Source organism: Scyliorhinus torazame, chromosome 9, assembly GCF_047496885.1.
Source record: "Scyliorhinus torazame isolate Kashiwa2021f chromosome 9, sScyTor2.1, whole genome shotgun sequence".
Taxonomy (NCBI): Eukaryota; Metazoa; Chordata; class Chondrichthyes; order Carcharhiniformes; family Scyliorhinidae; genus Scyliorhinus; species Scyliorhinus torazame.
This window is the reverse complement of record NC_092715.1, coordinates 79,054,491-79,076,421: the sequence shown is the minus strand read 5'-3', so window position 1 is coordinate 79,076,421 and position 21,931 is coordinate 79,054,491. Positions and strand designations below refer to the sequence as shown.

Sequence of the window (21,931 nt, the reverse complement as noted above, 5' to 3'; positions counted from 1 at the left end):
CCCTCCATGTTATCCCCCGCTCATCCGTCCCCTCAAACAATCTCTCGTTCCCCCCCCCTCCAGGGTTGCTGCTGCTGACCGACCTTCCTCTAACGCTCCGCGAGGTAATCTCGGAACGGTTGCCACCGCCTGTAGATCCCCTGTGCAGACCCCCTTAAAGCAAACTTAATCTTCTCCAACTTTATGAATCCAGCCATGTCGTTTGTCCAGGCCTCCACGCTAGGGGGCTTCGCCTCCTTCCACATTAGCAAGATCCTTCGCCAGGCTACCAGGGACGCAAAGGCCAGAATGCCGGCCTCTTTCGCCTCCTGCACTCCCGGCTCGTCCATTACTCCAAATATTGCTAGCCCCCAGCTTGGCTTGACCCGGACTTTCACCACCTGAGATATTGCTCCTGCCACTCCTCTCCAGAACCCCTCCAGTGCCAGACATGTCCAGAACATGTGGACATGGTTCGCCGGGCTCCCTGAACATCTTCCGCATCTGTCCTCTACCCCAAAGAACCTACTCAACCTTGCCCCCGTCAGGTGCGCTCTGTGAACCACCTTAAATTGTATCAGGCTGAGCCTGGCACATGAGGAGGAGGAATTAACCCTACCCAGGGCGTCAGCCCACAAACCTTCCTCGATCTCCTCCCCCAGCTCCTCCTCCCATTTACGCTTCAACTCTTCTGCTAGCGCTTCCCCCTCTTCTTTCATCTCTTGGTGTATTGCCGAAACCTTGCCCTCCCCGACCCATACACCTGAGATCACCCTGTCTTGAATTTGTGTCGGAGCAGCGGGAATTCCCTGACCTGTCGCCTCACAAAAGCACTCACCTGCATATATCTGAATGCATTTCCCGGGGGTAGCTCAAACTTCTCCTCCAGTGCCCCTAGGCTCGCAAATGTCCCATCGATGAACAGGTCCCCCATTCTTCTAATCCCCGCCCGATGCCAGCCCTGGAACCCCCCCCCGTCCATCTTCCCCGGGACAAACCGGTGGTTACCTCTGATCGGGGACCACACCGAGCCTCCCACTGCACCCCTATGCCGTCTCCACTGGCCCCAGATCCTTAACGTTGCCGCCACCACCGGGCTCGTGGTGTACTTTGATGGCGAGAGCGGCAGCGGTGCCGTCACCAGCGCCCCCAAGCTCGTTCCTTTGCAGGACGCCATCTCCATCCTCTTCCATGCCGCCCCCTCTCCCTCCATAACCCACTTACGGATCATCGCCACGTTTGCTGCCCAGTAGTAGCTCCCTAGGTTTGGCAGCGCCAGCCCTCCTCGGTCCCGACTGCGTTCCAGGAACCCTCTCCTTACCCTCGGGGTCTTGTTCGCCCACACAAACCCCATAATACTCCTACCTACTCTCTTGAAAAAGCCCTTGGTAATCACGATGGGGAGGCACTGGAACACAAACAAAAACCTCGGAAGGACCACCATTTTGACCGACTGCACTCTACCCGCCAACGAGAGCGGCAACATGTCCCATCTTTTGAAGTCCACCTCCATTTGGTCCACCAACCTCGTCAGATTCAATTTGTGTAGGGCCCCCCAGCTCCTGGCTATCTGGATCCCTAGATACCGAAAACTCCCCTCCGCCCTCCTCAGCGGTAGGTCCCCTATCCCTCTTTCTTGGTCCCCTGCCTGTAGTACAAAAAGCTCGCTCTTCCCTACATTGAGCTTATAGCCCGAGAACTCCCCAAACTCCCTCAAAGTCTGCATGACCTCCACCATCCCCTCCATTGGGTCCGCCACGTACAGCAGCAGGTCGTCCGCGTATAGCGACACCCGATGCGCTTCTCCCCCGCGGACCACCGCCCTCCATTTATTAGACTCCCTCAGTGATATGGCCAAGGGTTCGATCGCCAATGCAAACAACAGGGGGGACAGAGGGCACCCCTGCCTCGTTCCTCGGTACAGCCGAAAGTACTCCGACCTCCGCCGGTTCGTCACCACACTTGCCACCGGGGCGCTGTAAAGGAGCTTAACCCAGCTAATAAACCCTCCCCCGAACCCAAACCTACGCAACACCTCCCAGAGGTACTCCCACTCTACTCGGTCAAAGGCCTTTTCCGCATCCATGGCTGCCACTATCTCTACCTCTCCCTCCTCCGATGGCATCATTATCACGTTTAAGAGCCACCGCACATTCGTATTTAACTGCCTGCCCTTTACAAATCCCATCTGGTCCTCATGAATCACCCCCGGGACACAGTTCTCAATCCTCGTGGCCAGCACTTTTGCCAATAGCTTAGCGTCCACATTAAGGAGCGAAATCGGCCTGTACGATCCACATTGCAGTGGGTCATTGTCTCGCTTCAGAATCAAGGAAATTGTCGCCTCCGACATTGTCGGGGGCAGGGTCCCCTCGACAGGCAATATCTTGCTAGAAGAAAAGCCATAAGATGGAGTAATGGCTAAGAAAATAAGTGTAGAGATCTGAAGAGCAGCTAGTTAAGGAAACTAGAGAAATGAAAAGAAATTTCCAAGAAGTCTGAAGTTACAGGTTCTAGAACAGAGTACAGTTCAGTAAAGACAGACAGAGCTGAGAATAACGCTGAGACAACAGAAAGATACCTGAATTAATTTTCAGGGTTGTTAGATTATATGACAGCCTGTAGAACACGAGTTGAAATAACTATAGAAATTGGTGGCTGGATCGCAGAGTTTTTAAAAGCAGTTAAGACAAAGGAAATCCTAAGAGGGGTTGGTATCAATTCATACACTGGAGTCGCTGTTAAAAGTGGAATAGAACCGTTGCTTAAAACGTCATTTAGAAATCCTGGGGCGGGATTCTCCCCGACCCGGCGGGGTGGGGGGTTCCGGCGTAATGGAGTGAAGGGAACCACTCCAGCATCGGGCCGCCCCAAAGGTGCGGAGGTCTCCGCACCTTTAGGGGCCAAGCCCTCCCCTTGAGGGGCTAGGCCGGCGCCGGAGTGGTTTCCACTCCGCCGGCTGGCGGGAAAGGCCTTTGGTGCCACGCCAGCCGGCACCGAAAGGTCTTCGCCGGTCGACGCATGCGCGGGAGCGTCAGCGGCTGCTGACGTCACCCCCGCGCATGCACTGGGGAGGGGGTCTCTTCCACCTCCGCCACAGTGAAGACCATGGCGAAGGCGGAAGAAAAAGAGTGCCCCCACGGCACAGGCCCGCCCGCGGATTGGTGGGCCCCGATCGCGGGCCAGGCCACCATGGGGGTACCCCACGGGGCCAGATCGCCCCGCGCGCCCCCCAGGACCCCGGAGCCTGCCCCCACCGCCTTGACCCGCTGGTAAGGTAGGTGGTTTAATCCACGCCGGCAGGAGAGGGTTGACAGCGGCGGGACTTCGGCCCATCGCTGGCCGGAGAATCGGCAGGGGTGGGCTCACCGACCGGCGCGGGGCGATTCCTGCCCCCGCCGAATCTCTGGTGGCAGAGAATTCGGGACACGGCGGGGGCAGGATTCACGCCAGCCCCCGGCGATTCTCCGACCCGGTGGGGGGTCGGAGAATCGAGCCCCATGTCTGGATTTCGTAATGGAAACTGCTAAGGAAAAGCACTATTATGAGAAATGATTTTAAAGCATATTTTTGAGAGTGGAGTTTGGGGACTCTCATATGACCATCACCTGGAGGGATTCTGAGGCGAAGTCCACAGATACTAACTTGGGTTCAGAGCGGAGTGTGTGTATTGACCACAATCTTGTCTACTTAAAAGGGACTGTTTTTCTTCATAGACTTAAGATGTACTCTGTAATCTATGGTAATCTTTAAATCTGCATGTATTGATTAAACTAAGTGGGGGGAGTAAATGAGTATTATATAATAATCTAACTTTTCATGTTAAATAAATTTTTTTTTGTCAAAACTAATTAGTGCCAATGTTCCTCCACATTTTATTTTTAAAAGTTACAATCTTTTGAGCCAGAGTTCCATTCAGCTATCTTCCCATTCTGTTACAACACCAACAGGGATCATAACACCAGCCTACCAGCCTCCCCCTCCCTTAGTTTTGGCCTCAGCTTGCCTCCAGAGTCGGCAGGCCCAATTCCATCCCACCTTAAAGGTCGAAGATTGCTGCATGAAAGACAGTGAGTCATTCAAATGGTCTGCATAATCTGTTTGTTCTAGGATTCCGAGAGGTATGCCAAAATCGCCACCCAATAATGAGCTGCATTGATTGTGACAAAGAGAGAATCAGTGATTTATTGCCCGTTATAGCAAAGAGGATCAATAATCCGGTCCTTAATTGGGAGGTCTATGCTGCCTAGACCTTGTAATTTGGTGTCTGATGGGTGAAGGGTCATTGGCTGAAGCCAATTTAGAACATCTGCTAATAATTTAACAGCAGCTTCAGTATCAATTTTACAGGTGATATCGAAGACTTGAACGTAAGACTGTAACTGACCAAAATCTGCACTAAGTTGATCAATTTTCCCAAGGACCACGCTGAATTTGTACTTTTCTTTGAAATAGAAAATCGGAACAGGTCTGCCATTCAATAAGATGATGGCTGATCTTCTGTCTCAACCTCACACTCCCCACTCTCTCCCCATAGTCCTTGAGGCTTTTAGAGTCGACAAATCTATTTCTTTCTGAAGTATATTCAGTGACTTGGCCTCCAAAGCCTTCTGTGGTAGAGAAATCTACATGTTCACCATTCTCTGAGTGAAGAAATTTCTCCTCACTTCAGTATTAAATAGCCTACCCAGCAACCTAAGACTGTGACCCCTTGTTCTAGACTTCCCAGCCAGGGGAAATATCACCCCTGCACACAGTTTATCTCGATTTTCTATTTATTGAATGGAGTATGTTTCATAAATACTTTCTTGTCTGCTACCTTGCTTAAAGATGCTGAATTTGCAGAAATGTTGAAATGTTCAGTCTTGTCGTACTCAATGCATTCTTAGCCATATGCTCAATAACAACGGGGGTGTCGTGTCGAGATTGGGACTGCTGTTCAAAATGGTGCCCCGATCTGCAAGGAGCTGTTCTGTTCCCAGGAAATCAACTAAAGTGTGCCCTTGGTAGGGAGAAACTCTCCTACACCAAAAAATGGGCAAAGTGCCAATGAATAGCAGGCGAATCTCGGCGCTGCAGCCACGGAGAAACACCCCACCTAACATGCCCAAAAGCGGACTTTAACTTTTGTCCGTTGAATCACACCCAAGGGGAACAGGGGATTCTCCCCAATGTCATCTGAAATATTTATCCCTCATTGAGTGGCTAAAAGATGGTTTGCTCATCATCAAGTCGCCGTTTGTGGATACTTTCTGTGCCCAAGTTGTTTGTTGTATTTCCTACAATGTAACAGTGACAATTGCAACAGTAAACTCCAAATGCACTTCATTAACTGTAAAGTGATTTGGAATGTTTTGAGGTTGCGAAAGGTAGTAAGTATACAGCTGCAAGATTTTATTTTAAACACACTGGGCTGGATTCTCCATTATTGAGACTATGTCCCCACGCCGGCGTGAAAACGATGGAGTTTTACTGCTGAAATTCCTGCAAAAAAGTTAAACAAATTCATAGCCCTGCAGGGGGCTAGCAGGAACACGGAGTGAATCTCGCAGCTTTTGCTGCAGATACGGGCCCCCGCACTTCCGGGTCAGAGGCCACACTTGGGCATGCCGGCGGCCTCCAGCGGCCGCGCCGTGCTCCATGGCAGACTCGGACCATGGAGCCAGATCGAAGAAAGAGACCCCCCTCCCCCCCCCGATCGGCTGCGCCGTTCCGCCCGTCCCAACCAGGGTGACCACAGACTGAGTCCGCAGGCGCCACGCAAGCATCCTGGCAATAGGTGGTTAGTTCCACACCGCCGGGAACCCGGCCGGTCGAAAGCGGAGGATTGCTGAGCGGGCCTCTGGCAATGGCCCCCCGGCAGAGCGCCATACTCCGCAGTGACGCCGATTTTCGGCGCCGAGAGAATCGCCGAATCGGCGCTGGGCCCAATTATGGCATCAAACTGCATTCTTCGCCCCGGCGCCAGCCACGATTTCGGCGTAGGACTGCGGAGAATCCAGCTTACTGGCTATACAATTAGTAAACTAATTTATATAAATGCATGATATTGATTTACAGAGATGTATAACTATTCTCATGCCAGTTGTGAACACAATCCTCCTGGTGTATTGATAGTCTTTGCTGTTATCGAATGCAGTGTCAACAAACAGCTAAAAATACGTCAGGAAATATACACTGTTAATATAAAATAGAATTTGATACTGCTGTAATCCATTAAAAAAACTGAATCAATCACACAGACACATAACACTAAATATATAATGCTGATGTTTCAATAAGATAATAAGATCTGTTTGTCTCAGGGTTGGTCACTCAAATCTTAGAAGAACTCTTGTCCAAAATACAAATTGGGATGGGAAAAGGAGCATCAAAAGAAGATGACACCGATCAACATCTCTAGATCTCAAACTTGAACGAAAGGTTAAGCAATCTATCACACTGCTACTATGAAATAGCTACATGAGTGGTATTTTTGCTAGGATGCTGCCTTTGTTCTGCCTACCTCACAATTGAGCATGCATTATCAGTGCAATGCCAAGTATGTAGGTTGTATGTCCCAACAACTGATTGAATCAACAGCATGTTCCTTCGGTTCTTTGAAATAGGCAGAGTACAGCGTGTACTGAACTAGTCCGAGCTTGCAAAACCTAAAACCAATTACTCTTACATGTGATTCTGCAATTGGGTAGCACTTTCTGAACAATCCTGGTTCCACCAGTAGCTAAACTAACTAACAATTTAAGATAATTAGTCAAGTTCATAATATACACTTGCTCGAAGCGATACGCATTCATATTCAGGGACCTGTTTTCTGCGCACAAAAGAAATATGTTCAAGCCGTGTGCCTTTCATGAATTACACGAGAACTTGGGAACCTACAGTTTCCTTGTTGCTTTCTCTATGGCACTGCCTCAGCTAATCAGAGTTGACCTGCTAATCAATCACCATCCTGTTCACATGTAGCATAAATTATCAGGATCATGTGAAAATTTGGCATTTTCATGTTTGTCCTAATGAATGCAAGACAAAAAGTTTCAACAACATCTCTCTTTTCAGCTATATTAACCAAAGACCAAACAAATCCATGCAGGACCAAGTCCGAAAGGGGAAATGATTAATAAAAAAGTTGAATGTAACATTTAGAAACTAAGTTCAATAGGGGAAATTATTGCCCCAAAAGCACAGAAACAGTAAACTAAAAGCTACAAAAATTAGTAAATGATGGGAAATCATTAACTGAAAGCAAATAAATACCTGCAGATAGAAAATTCAAAATATGAAATGGTTAATTACTCCTTATTGGAAAAAGTGCTGTACCCTAGTAATAGTAATCTTTTATTGTCACAAGTAGGCTTCAATGAAGTACTGTGAAAAGCCCCTAGTCGCCACATTACGGCACCTGTTCGGGGAGGCTGGTCCAGGAACTGAACCCGTGCTGCTGGCCTTGTTCTGCATAACGAGCCACCTGTATAGCCCACTGTGCTAAACCAGCCCCTATGAGAGAAGGGCTGGAATTTTTATTCATTCATAGAATGTGGGCATCACTGGCAAGGCCAACATTTACTTCCCAAACTTAATTGCGCTTGAGCTGGTGATGATGAACTGCCTCTTGAACTTCTGCAGTCCATGTGGTGCAGGCAGGTAGGCAGTTCCAGGATAATGACCTAGTGACAGTGAAGTAGCTCCAAGTCAGGATGGTGTGTGACTTGGAGGGGAACATACAGATGGTAGTGTTCCCATGCATCTGCTGCCCTTGTTCTTCTGTGTGGTAGAGGTTGTAGATTTAGAAAATGATGCTGACGGGGTATTGGTATGTGTCATCTTAGAGATGGTTCACCCTGATACCACAGAGCTATAGTGGTGGGGAAAGTGAATGTTTAAGACAGTGGACAGGGTATCGATCAAGCGGGCTGCTTTGCCCTGGCTGGTATCAAAATTCTTGAATGTTATTGGGAGCTGCACTCATCCAAGCAAGTGAAGAGCATTCCATCACACTTCTCATGTGTGCCTTGTAGATGCTGGATGGGCAATGGGGATTAGGGAAGGGAGCTATTCGTCATAGGATTCCCAGCTTCTGACCTGCTATTGTAGCCACATTATTGATGTGGTTGCTACAGTTACATTTTTGGTCAATGATGACCAGAACGGTGATGTTAATGGTGCGAGTTTCTGCAATAGTAGCTAAATGTCATGGGGTGGCGCTTTTTCTCTCTTGGTGGAGATGGTCAGTGCCTGGTGTTTGTGAGTCATAGAATCCCTACAGTTCAGAAGGAGGCCATTCGGCCTATCAAGTCTGCATTGGCCATTGGAAAGAGCACCCTACTTACGCCCACGCCTCCACCCTATCCCCATAACCCAGTAACCCCACCTAACCTTTTGGACATTAAAGGACAATTTAGCTTGATCAATCCACCTAACTTGCACATCTTTGGACTGTGAGAGGAAACCGAAGCATCCGGAGGAAACCCACGCACACAGGGGAGAAAGTGCAAACTTCACACAGACAGTCACCCGAGGCCATAATTGAACCCGAGTCCCTGGAGCTGTGAGGCAGCAGTGCTAACCATTGTGCCACCGTGAATGTTAATTGCTACATATCTGTCCAAGCAGGAATGTTTTCCAGGTCTTGCTGCATACGGGCACAGACTGCTTAATTATCTGAAGAGTTGTCATGAAGTTGCAGAGTTTTACAGCATAAAAAGAGGCCCTTCGGCCAATCCTGTCTGCACCGGCCTATCTATTCTAATCCCATTTTCCAGCACTCGGTCCGTAGCCTTGTATGCCATGACTTTCCAAATGTTCATCTAAATGATTCTTAAATGTTGTGAGGGTTCCTGCCTCTACCACCCTTTCAGGCAGAGAGTTCCAGATTTCCACCACCCTCTGGGTGAAAAAGCCTTTCCTCAAATCCCCTCTAAATCTCCTGCCGCTCGAAACCGAATGATACTGAACATTGTGCAATCATAAATGAACATCCCACTCTGGCATTATGGTGGAGGAAAGGTCATTGGTGTCGCAGCTCTGAGAAATTCCAGAAAAAGGAAATAATTGACCTCCAAAAACCATAATTATTTCCATTGCTTTAGATATAACCCGAGCCCACTGACTTCAAATTTACCACACTCTGTTGCATGCTGCCTTGACGTTAAGGAAGATCAATCTCATCCCACCCTGGGATTTCAACTATTTTGTTTGGACCAAGGCTGTAATGAGGCCTGAAGTCACTTGGCGAGACACAAATTAAGTATGGAAGAGGTCGAGGGCATCGTTTTGCAAGGACATAGCATCTGTTACTCACCCTCAATTCCTTTGAACTGAGTGGCTTGCTGAGCCATTTCTTAGGGCAATTAGGAATCACCCATATTGCTGTGGATCTAGAGTTACACTTAAGGATGGCAGATTTTCTCCCCTGAAAGATTAGTGAACCAGATTGTTTTCACAACTATTGATGATTACTGAGAGTGGCTTTATATTCAAGATTTATAAACAAATTTTAATTCCACCAGCTATCTTGGTGGGATTCGAACACATGCACCCAGACAATTTGCATGGGCGTCTGGATTACTAGTCCATTGACATTACCAAATATATTTTGCTCTGGAGATCTGAATCTAAATTCCTCCATGAGAGGGTCATTGGAAAGCCTGACATCGGTGTCGGCTGTCTATTAACTTAAGTCAGGATTTCCTGAATGTTGGGGCGCAGGCAGGTAAGTGATGGGCAGACCATGCACTGCATTTTACAAGCCCACCCACCATTCCCAACATCCTTAAAATGTGCCAATTTGTAAAATGCCATCCTTTGAGCTGATCTCCTCCAGATCAATGGCAGATGAAAGAGCTTGTTGAGCTGGGGAGGGCAATAAAGAGTCTATGCAGCTGCATCTTTACCAGATGGAGCAACAACAGAAAAACAGAAGACCAATTTCGAACTGATAAATCCATTAGTCCGTTCCCGACCACCTTGGTTGTATCATTTGGACTGACCATGATAAAGGGACACCAATCAATACTGGAAGTAATGCGATCGGCAACCAGCAAACCTGGCGGTGGTCACTGAAATCTATCAAGGCGAACCTGTAAAAACCAGGGGAATCAAGGCTGTCTCACCATCAGTCACCTTGCCTTGAGAATTAATTTTCAGTTAATTGATCGGCATTTTTGAAGTGCTCTCATCTGATGCATTTTACTATGGGTTCTCGGTTCAATTTGGCCACTCCTTGATGCTGTAATAACAGCACATGTACATTTAAAAATAATACATTTCACATAATTCTTGTTAAATTCACTGTTGATACACAACAGGGTGGAACCGTAAGTTTACAATTTATGATGACTAACATCCCAGAAACTGTTAAAATTGATAAAATAAAATCTGTGTAAAAACACTAACAAATATATTTTTTTAAAAACAAACTGTACCGGAATTTCTATTTCGGTTCACTTACAAAAAAAAGTTTTATTTGTGTTTTGGAATCTATTAACTGAGCTGGATTAGTGTTCATTCTAAGGTGTATCCCAATGCATTGCATGATATACTATTCTCTGCGGGTTGATCATTAATGCAAGGAAATCTTGCAAACTGGGACATGAAAATCATTTTAAGTCTAATATTAAGACACCCTTGGCTAGAGCACGGTCAACTCCAGCCCCCTTGACCTGCATTTGCAGCACAATTGAATTAACAAATAATTATTTGAAAAATACCCAAAATCTTTCGCCTTTGGGTGACAGTAATTACAGTCACCAGGTTTGTAAATTTAAACACTACTTTTGATTTATAACAAGGGCTATAATGAAATATGCAGCAAATACAACTGGTTAACGGTTATCTAATTCCTAATCCCCCACTTTAACTTGCCTCAACATTCTACACCCAAGATAGACAAACATAGAGGAGAGGAGATGGGTGAAAATAATAAGTGAAAGGGAAAATAGATGGTTTCAGATGGTTCTCTTGCTTTCAGATCCAGGTCTTTGTTTGCCGCCCGTAATTGTTTCACTGTAGATGCCCTCATTCAGAGAGAGAGAGGAGAGAGAGAAACGGTCGTTGTCCTCTGTTTTCAGGTCTCAACTCTGCTTCCCTGGGGTCTCTGAAAATCAATTCACTCGAGAAGAACCCAATCACCACCAGGCCTTTCGGCCAATTCATTGGCCATCAGCCAACCAATTAAACTGAGTCCCACCCCATCTCCTGGATGCTGAAAAGTGTGTGTCTTGCTGTCCAAAGCTAGCAGCACCATATACTTCTTGAATTCCTCCTTCTCTCTGCTGCTTGACTTAAAGATATATGTCCATTACGCATCCATGGATCAAAATGATAACAGCAAAAATAAAGAAAGGGGAAATAAGGCAATCATCAGGAAGGGCCCTTACACTGTAACATATAATTAGATGCATTATCTACTTTAAATGGAACAAAATGCACAATTAATGTGCTTGAACCTTCATGACTGGACAACGAAAGTCTAAACAAACAAATATTGTTGTATTTTTATTCAAAATATATCAGTTATCCATTGAGAATTTTCTCAAATGCTGTTTCCCTTCTGTTTCCCTTTCAACAAGTAATAACATGTAACAAATGACTCGACTTTGTTCTAAGGCAAACTTTATTTGCCAAGCAAAAGTAATGGAAATAATTATGATATCCGTATACCATTTGAAGTTTTAGCATTCCGCTCATTAAAATCGCTAACATTATTTATTTATTTTATATAGATACATAATACTTGGCAAATGATCAGAGAGATGGAGGCCACATAGACATCTAATGCAAATAAATATTTTTGCAGGAATTACAAATTTCCCAGACATATTCAAATATACTTTTTGTGAATATTACCATAAACGTGTAAAATTGCTGAGGGCGCTGAACCAGGCTTCACAGTGCATTGAACTTTCAGAAAGTAGTTTCATATACTGGTGTTCTGGTAAGCAACCAAATGAACGGAGAGGTACATTATTCAAAATGTCTAAGCATTCACAAAGCTATTCACATATGGAAACCGAACTTGCTATCCCATTATAATTCCTCATAGTCTTTGGATAATCCCAGTAATTATTGGAAAAATAGAATGTGTCCAGATTACAGGTTTCCTAAGCATAATATATAACCATCAAAAATCTTTACCATGCAACGGTTGCATGCAACTGCCATGTTTGGTTCAGTAGTTAGAATACACATGTATTTTATTCAGCACTGTAAATGCCCTTACATGGAATGAATTTGTGCAGTTTCTGCCTCATTTATGTTGACCACAGGCATACATTTGCCCTTCAATTTGTAATTAAACTGGCAATGGCCTGAGGTTTCTAATACCAGTGACAGTGAAAAGCATTGACGGTCGTTGTTACTTCTCTGAAATTGACAACAACCTCCGGAGTTCATAAAGCAGGTAATCACAGAGATGTAGAAGCTGCCGTCAGTGATTCTACTCTTATCCATAGGGTGTGCTGTTGAAGTCCCCACAGATAGCAAACAAATAGAAATCACTGAATTGAAGGGAACCTGCATTTTCAGACTGACATGATGACATCACTGTTGCTGGATGCCGAAAGATCCCCTCAACTTAGTGTCAAATTCAAATGAAAGTCGGGAAAGGAGAAATATACACTACAGAGATTTCTAACCTCTATGGGCAGCTTCCTTCAAAGTCAGCGGAGAAGCTGTTGCTTTGCTGTTGACCAAGAAATCCATATCTCAGAAAGACCATAAAAGAAGCTAGTATATGAAACATGAAAATATCACATTTGCTCAGCTTTCTGTGTTATTATATTATAGAATTTACAGTGCAGAAGGAGGCCATTCGGCCCATCGAGTCTGCACCGGCTCCTGGAAAGAGCACCCCACCCAAGGTCTACACCTCCACCCGATCCCCATAACCCAGTAACCCCACCGAACACTAAGGGCAATTTTGACACGAAGGACAATTTAGCATGGCCAATCCACCTAACCTGCACATCTTTGGACTGTGGGAGGAAACCGGAGCACCCGGAGGAAACCCATGCACACACGGGGAGAATGTGCAGACTCCGCACAGACAGTGACCCAAGCCGGGCATTGCACCTGGGACCCTGGAGCTGTGAAGCAATTGTGCTAACCACAATGCTACCGTGCTGCCCAATCAGAGATTGTGGCAAAATAGAGGGAGTTTTAGTCTTTAGCTGACTGGGAGTGACTGATTGATAGAACATAGAACATACAGTGCAGACGGAGTCTGCACCGACCCACTTAAGCCCTCACTTCAACCCTATCCCCTTAACCCAATAACCACTCCTAACCTTTTTGGACACTAAGGGCAATTTAGCATGTCCTATCCACCTAACCTGCACGTCTTTGGACAGTGGGAGGAAACCGGAGCACCCGGAGGAAACCCACGGGGAGAACGTGCAGACTCCGCACCGACAGTGACCCAGCAGGGAATCGAACCTGGGACCCTGGCGCTGTGAAGCCACAATGCTAACCACTGTGCTACCGTGCTGCCCTGGTGGCACTGTGGGTACTTCAAATGCAAAAAATATTGCATTACCTAATGTGAACATTACCTATTTTAATAGATAAATAACTCCCAAATATATATGGAAGATATAGAAGCCGTGCATTAAACAAATAAAAAAGTTCCCCCATGTGAGGCTTGTTTTCATCTATTATGCTCAAGCCACATGGGTGGATTTCCTTGCACATTTGGAACAATTAGAGTATGAGACTCCAATTGACTGGATAAAATCTATGGATTTTGGAATACAACTGCATAAGTGCAACGTACTAGACTGATGAGGATGATATAGGTTCAGAGAATTAGTATGAAATTTGAGATGATAACAAATCAAGATATATCAGGCTGGTAATTTTAAAACGCGAGGAAAAAATCTAGCGGCGTTTTTTTGCCATTCTGACGAGTTTAGATGGAGTAACTAGGGACAGAACGGTTTCTCTAGTTGGAGAGTCAGGAACAAAGGGTCACTTCTAGTTAGAGGGTCATAAATTTGATTGTCTGTCATAAAAGGTCATTAGATCAGGAGTAGAAGAGAACACAAGTCTGGAGACAACAAAAGGGAAGAGGAGGCCTTGGCGTAGTGGTATTGTCACTGGACCAGTAATCCAGAGACCCAGGGTGAGATCCGAGGACCTGGTTCAAATCTCACTACGGCAGATGGTGAAATTTGAACTCAATAAGATTTGAATTAAAACTAATGATGACCATGAAAGCACAGCCGATTGTTGTAAAAACCCATCTGGTTCACCTGACTGTTGTAAAAACCCATCTGGTTCACCAATGTCCTTTAGGGAAGGAAATCTGCTATCCTTACCTGTTCTGTCCTACATGTGACTCCAAACCCACAGCAATGTAGTTGACTCTCAAATGCCCTCTGGAATGGAGGGAAGTTAAGAATAATGGCAGCGTGGAAAGGTCTGCTGGTCAAAATATTGAACAAAGACCAAGAGGGAAGTCAAGAATTGTCCAATGGTTTGAAGAGAAGATATACCACCAACTTATTTTGAGCTCACGATCCTATGATAATAACATGTGTTACAGCATGAAAGAAAATCAATGATTTGTGCTGGATTATTTCTGAAAGCCATTTTATAAAACCATAATCGAGAGTGAAGGAAAATGGAAAACACACAACCAAACTGGCAGCAACTTTTTAAACTTATTTTCAAACACAGAATGTAGAACTTCCCAGCACCACAACAAACCAATCAGAAGCCAAATTTCATACTGCCCATTAGAGACTTTAAAAGCGCTGCACAAAACAAAAATGACTAGAAAAATCAGAGAACACAAAAGATGCATTTGTACAATAATCAAAATGAAAAATTTGGATATTATCTCAATGTTTAATTTTGAACTTCCAAAACAAAATATCCTTGATTCCAAAGTTAAAATGAATACTGTATATAAGAGAAATAGAAAAATGAACACACTTATCGAACATATTCTACTGCAACAATATTCTACTGCAACAATTGGGCAATGCAGAGCAACACTTTAAAGTTCTGATTATGAACATTCATGGCACTGAAATACTACTACAAGGTACTCAAGCACCTACAGCAACCTAACAAATTTGCAGCATTGGTAGACGATCAAATTTGAGAAAAGATAGTCTGGTGTTCTAACAGCAAGCATAAGCACCCCCAGAAAAAGGGATAAAAAAAGTGAACCAAAAGACAATATTGAAAATTTATACTACGTTGAACAACTCTGTATGACTGAACAAGATTTCAGTTTGCTTGGCTAACTAAAAGCAAAAACAGTATTTGAAATATTTTATCACATTTATGAAATAATACATTCACCTAATCCTTGTACGATGTAAACAAACTTGAATGACGAAACGAGTATCACCCACAGCTATCTGAAGCAATTTCTGCATTACAGGAGACAGCATAAATGCAAACCTTGAATCAATATTAAATTCTGTATTGCACACATCTTACAAAAGAGGTGAAAATACCTAACCTTATCAATGATTCCTTGGTTGAAGATTCAAATTTTAGTTAACAAATCTTCTGGTTTATTTGAAATTACAACTAAACAAAAATACTCCGAATTTTACTTCTACAAGTTCTATATTTCCCATATTGTTTAATTCTTGAACATTACTGACATCACAATAAAAAATGCTAACTACTGTTTTGAATACTCATAACATGAATAGAGATAAACACACCTCCACACTGAACTCAGTAACTGACACAACTGTGTTAGCCCTACCCAACACCAAGTCCCCTAAAGTCATCATGTTGCCTTTTTTAAAAACAAAAATATTGTAAAATTCAGACAATTTAGTGTACAGCAAAGGTACACAATTAATATTGATGGTGTACCAAAAGGATGCGGCACTATGTCAAGCAAATATATTTCCCTATCTGCATTTTATTTTTCAGTAAATCACCAGGATCAATTAAACCCAACAACTGTTTTTAAATGACACATTTTCAGTATAGCATTCAAGGCACAGCTTAATAATCAAAAACTTTGAATTAACTGAAAGGTACTTGCTCACAAAAAGCAAAATTGCACCAGTTACAAAGAAATCAGTACGAGAGGCTACAATGCGGCAAGGTGATTAAGGTTTCAAATCAGAGGGTGAAGAAAGTCAGGAAACTTAAAAACAGCTTATTTTCATCAGTTTTTACAATCAGTTTTTGCTTCTGTAACACATCTCAAATTATAATTACAACTCAGAACCCTTTTACAGTTCACTTGAGACCTCCAGTGAGCTAACAAACCCATTTTGACCAGAATACTTTCCAGGCAGAAGCTTGCCTCTGACAACTTTGCTAAAACTAAGATTTGAACTCGATCACAGTTGTGCGAGGCAATAGGTTCAAACCACTAAACTTTAGACTCCTGATATGAAAATGGACATTGTCACTGAAGATTTGATCTACAACTTACATAATCGTGAAAGGCTTTTGCTTCACTTGAATGTTCACAAGTTTCTCTTCTTTCAGGCGCCGCACAGTAAAGGTCCCAAAATACACTGCAAGAAATAAACTTTTGTTAATAATATTCCATGTAATTTCATCCTTCTTTTGAGAGAATGAAAAATTCACACAATCCATTCATATTTATCTCTAAATAATCAGTTTAAGACCATTAAAATCAATTTTATTTGCATGGGTTTACTGACAAACCATTTGAATGGGAGGGGGGGGGGGTCAAAAGTATCCTATTGATAGTTTCTAAAGAGCTACCAAAATCAAAACAAAACAACTTTAATGACACATAGGATTGGTTTGTTGTAAGATACCCCACCATGGTAATCAGCCAATTAAGGGCCTCAATTCGCCCAAAGGCAAGTGGGCCCCCCAACCCCTCACTCAACCTGGGTAAAATATCTGCGTGAGGACAGTCATGTCGCCAATGTAAAAGCACCCAATTTTACCTCCTCCACCCACACCATCACTGCCCCTGGGGGAATGTAAGATTCCAGCTACACTGTTTTGATTTCCCACTAGCTCTTAGAAATTGAACAGACATGTCTAACTTATTGTGGGTGCTGCTCATTCCCATCCTCCAACATATTCTGGTTCAGTAATTTTGAAACAGCAATGAACCACTTGAACCCTAGAAATTCAAAGAACTCTTGAAAATCCAGGACCGAGTGGTTGAAAATCAGCATGACTGCAAGTTTTGACAAGCACTGATCATGAAATGCTGCGAGCCCACCATAGTGAAGAAGACCAACTCCTTCTCTCTCTACAAGCAGAGAAGATATGAATCAAGATGTTCAAGCAAGGTTTGTCACAGGTAGAGGTTACAGAACTTTCGTTCTGAGTCATGGTGCCTAGGCAGCCATCCATCAGGTTCCAGCTTCATACATGGAAATAGGTGAAGGGTTCCGAACATTCACCGTCAAGTTGAAAAACTTCAGAATGAGAACAAAATGTATCAGAAAAAACACATTAAACATGCACATCACTCGCACTGCACAACTTAAACTTGTCATTAAAAATTTGTGGTTGCATCTTTTATGCTGTTTTGACACAATGCTCAAAGGAGCAACAGACACACGGTCAATCTTTTGGCACTTTCGCCGAAGATTCCACCACTCTTAACTTATATTTGTTTATTCAAACGGCGTTCACAGAAGTATGTCACCTCATGGTTATTAGAGACTTGTAACATCTTTGCAGCTTTATTCTCCTAAAATATGCAAATTTCTTACTTAACTCTTTCATCCCTGTCTGTTATTGGAGTTTGCACTTTTCATTGGTAGCATTAATTTTCTGCTCAACATCAAGTTTTGCCACAAATTTTTCTTGAGTATTTAGACATCAAGCAAAGGAAAGAACAGGCAACTATTGTGAAATAGATTTTCATTTTTGGATATGAAATTAAAAGGGTAATTTTTCCAAGGCCTGAAGACAGAAATGGAGTCAGAGGAGCAATGAAATTTAAGCAAAAATGCATTTGGACAGTTTGCTGATGGGCTCCCAACTCCGCCTTCTTTTCCCAGGGTGAATCTGATAGCAGCAATCCATGCAATGGTAATGAGGAGCCAATTAACATCAATGGTCAGAGATTATCCCAGCACAAGAAAATATTGCCAGTGTCACACAGGTTTCCCACTGGTCTGGGGTTTTAGTACTGTGGCAGTGCCTTGAGTCAGGCAATTTACTGACTCTGCTCCCACCTCAATAGAAAGGCCTCCGATTGGTGCAATCTGTACTCCAGGGATGCAGGTGCGGGATACAGTCAGGCCTGCAGATTGGATGCGAAATTGGGCCCTGCATGTGGCATGCGTAGTATGAAGGATCTCCCTGTAAACAATTGCTGCTCTGAGACAGCAAGTTAATGGTTTGCTGCTGGATTGTGGAAGAGATATCTTACTAAAAATTAGGTAATACTAACTGTAATAGTGTCCAACTAGCTATTGACCCTGGAAGAGATGGCCTTACATCAGACAATATAGACATCAATGCTGCACATTGTCCCTGTGTTGTGAAGGTGCACACAGTACTAACTTATGACAAACAAAGTTTCACAGGAACCAGCCATGGGGATAGCTGCATCATGGCTGCTTCAAGATGCCCGAACACTCTTAATCAACTCAAATTAGTACAATGTCTCAGGGGCTGATGTTAGTTAGACACCTAATGCAAAAGTTTGCCCTTCCACCTATCCATTCACCACCTATCTATCAGGGTGTGGGCATTCAACTGTGCCTTACTGACCCTCACAGCAGCACAATGTAATCGCAGACCAGTGTGGCTCAGAGGGGACAGGCCAGCAGGACCTTGTCAGGAATGCAACATGCATGTTGACATACCAGGAATATATGCCAGGCCATCCTGCATTCCCCCATCAACATCAGCCAGTAACCGAGTTCATGTGTGGCGATTAACAAAGCTGGAATCCTTACTTGCCCACGTGCTTTGTTCATTCTTATGCCAGGCTGTCATAGAGGAAGCCAGCTGCTGTGAACAGGACCTCCAGATTATGGTCAAAGATGAGCAATGGAGGAGGGAGATCATATATTGGGTAATTTAGCCACGAAACATCATGAGGCCTAGAATCAATGTTGAGGAATCCCACTTGACTGTATGCCACTTTGTCCTACTTGTGTGAATCCACTATTTCTGGAATATACATAACCAAGGATACTGATGGACCTTTCTGCAATGTTGGCTGATTGGTATCATTCTATGATAATGATTATGTCAAGTTGTAGTATCTGTCAGGCTGGCCTCCTAACTTGAGAATCAGTTCCCCAAATTTTCGGGAGAAGAGCTTGGCAAGCTCACATTATTCTAATATTTGTTCCGGGGATGTCTGTGATCTTATCAAGGCTACATCCTGAGTTGCCCTGACATTCAAATGCAGTCTCCAGTACACAGTTTGTAATTTTCAGTCCTTAGTTTATTTCTAGTTCTAATATTACTTTGTCTAACATATGTAGAAGGGCATCTTTGCGAAATATGAAAGTTAATCTCTGAGAAAGTGAAAGAATCATAGAATTTGTAGTGCAGAAGGAGGCTTTTCGGCCCATCAAGTCTGCACTGGCCCTTGGAAAGGGCACCCAACTTAATACCACACCTCCACCATATCCCCATAACTAAGTAACCCCACCTAACCTTTTAGACACTAAGGGGCAATTTATCATGGCCAATCCACCCAACCTGCACATCTTTCGACTGTGGGAGGAAACTGGAGCACCCGGGGGAAACCCACACAGACACGAGGAGAAAGTGATAACTCCACACAGTCACTGGTCAGAATTGATCTGGGACCCTGGAGCTGTGAGGCAGCAGTGCTAACCACTGTGTCACCCAAAAAAGGTTTCAGAAGTTAAAACTGTATAGTCATTCTAGCTAGGGACATGCATGTGTGCCAATTAGATGTACAACTCTCATGAAGTCAAGAATGTGAAACTCAAGCCCAATAGTCCAGAAATAGTGACTAATACAAAAGGTGCAGTTAACCAGGAGCAGATGTTTGGGACAGAACATCAAGACAGGGACACATCTATGTCTCAGAAGGCAGAAGTACTATTGCTTTGTGGATAAAAACTGAAACATTATAAGATGGCTTTCTCCAGAATAAGCAAGAGTTACATAGCAAAGGATTGTATCAGCACGGTAGCATGGTTAGCACAGTTGTTTCACAGCTCCAGGGCCCCAGGTTCAGTTCCCGGCTGGGTCACTGTTTGTGCGGAGTCTGCACGTTCTCCCCGTGTCAGCGCGGGTTTCCACCGTCCAAGAGTACGCTGTGCCACATATCCACGGCCTGAGGCCATTGCAAGATGTCCGCCCCGCGATGCTCCATCCCCGACTGGCCGAGTTCCCGATGGCGTGGGACTTCATGGTCTCACTCGTTGTCAGCTTAGCGTGGCGGCTGTAGACTCAGTCCGGCGACGCCACAGTCGGGGAAGGCCGATCCGCAGGCAGGGTGGGCTTCGTTCAGGGCTGGGGGCACTGTGGTCGGGCAGACCGGGCGGGGCTACTTGAAGCTTTTGTGCTTTGTGCCTCTATTGTAATTTTGCTGGAGGCAGGGTGATACCAGCATCGGCTACATGCCCGGCAGTGTGGCGGGTAGCTAATGATGAACAATTATAAGTCCACTAATGGACTGCAAATGTTCAAGAAAGCAACACACCACCATCTCCACAGGGGCAATTACGCATGGGTAATAAATGATAGCCTTTCCAATGGCACTCATACCCCATCAACGAATAAACAACAAATAATTGGATACATGCTACCAGGATTTTAACAACAGACGATAGGCCTTCCTGGCTGGGGAAGAAGCCTGAAAGATACCTGGAGGTGGCCTCCCTACAGCAAGCCAGAATGGCCCGCTTCAAATCCCTCTCCTTTCCCCACACAATGTGGGGGATGACAGAGGGCCACAACCATAGCAGCAGGCCAACCCTTGAAGGAGTTTCCCTCCATAGCATTGGTCTGGCAGTTGTGACCAGTTTCTTAAACCTTTGACAAGGTCCCTCATGGCAGACTGGTACAAAAGGTGAAGTCACACGGGATCAGAGGTGAGCTGGCAAGATGGATACAGAACTGGCTAGGTCATAGAACGCAGAGAGTAGCAATGGACGGGCACTTTTCTGATTGGAGGGCTGTGACTAGTGGTGTTCCGCAGGGATCAGTGCTGGGACCTTTGCTGTTCGTAGTATATATAAATGATTTGGAGGAATATGTAACTGGTCTGATTAGTAAGTTTGCGGACGACACAAAGGTTGGTGGAATTGCGGATAGCAATGAGGTCTGTCAGAGGATACAGCAGGATTTAGATCATTTGGAGACTTGGGCAGAGAGATGGCAGGTGGAGTTTAATCCAGACAAATGTGAGGTAATGCATTTTGGAAGGTCTAATACAGGTAGGGAATATACAGTGAATGGTAAAACCCTCAAGAGTATTGACAGTCAGAGAGATTTAGGTGTACAGGTCCACAGGTCACCGAAATTGGCAACACAGGTGGAGAAGGTAGTCAACAAGGTATACGGAATGCTTGCCTTCATTGGCCGGGGCATTGAGTATAAAAATTGGCAAGTCATGTTGCAGCTGTATAGAACGTTAGTTAGGCCACACTTGGAGTATAGTGTTCCATTCTGGTCACCACACTACCAGAAGGATGTGGAGGCTTTGGAGAGGGTTCAGAAGAGATTTACCAGGATGTTGTCTGGTAGGGAGGGCATTAGCTATGAGGAGAGGTTGAATAAACTTGGTTTGTTCTCACTGGAACGTTGGAGGTTGAGGGTCGACTTGATAGAGGTCTACAAAATTATGAGGGGCATAGGCAGAGTGGATAGTCAGAGGCTTTTTCCCAGGGTAGAGGGGTCAATTACTAGGTTTAAGATGCAAGGGGCAAGGTTTAGAGGAGATGTACGAGACAAGTGTTATACACAGAGGGTAGTGGATGCCGGGAACTCACTGCCGGAGGGTGTGGTGGTAGCAGGGACGATAGTGATCTTTCAG

At 44.6% G+C, this 21,931-nt stretch overlaps 1 protein-coding gene across 11 annotated transcripts in view; it reads right to left on the bottom strand.

Moving 5' to 3' along the window:
• The window catches only part of ssbp2b (single stranded DNA binding protein 2b), a 645,808-nt gene that overhangs the window by 402,070 nt on the left and 221,807 nt on the right, over window positions 1–21,931 (bottom strand). For all 11 annotated transcript variants that reach the window (XM_072516205.1, XM_072516207.1, XM_072516208.1 and 8 more), the window contains exon 4: window positions 16,394–16,478. In XM_072516205.1, coding sequence (XP_072372306.1) covers window positions 16,394–16,478 — 85 coding nt within the window. The remainder of the gene's footprint in view (window positions 1–16,393; window positions 16,479–21,931) is intronic.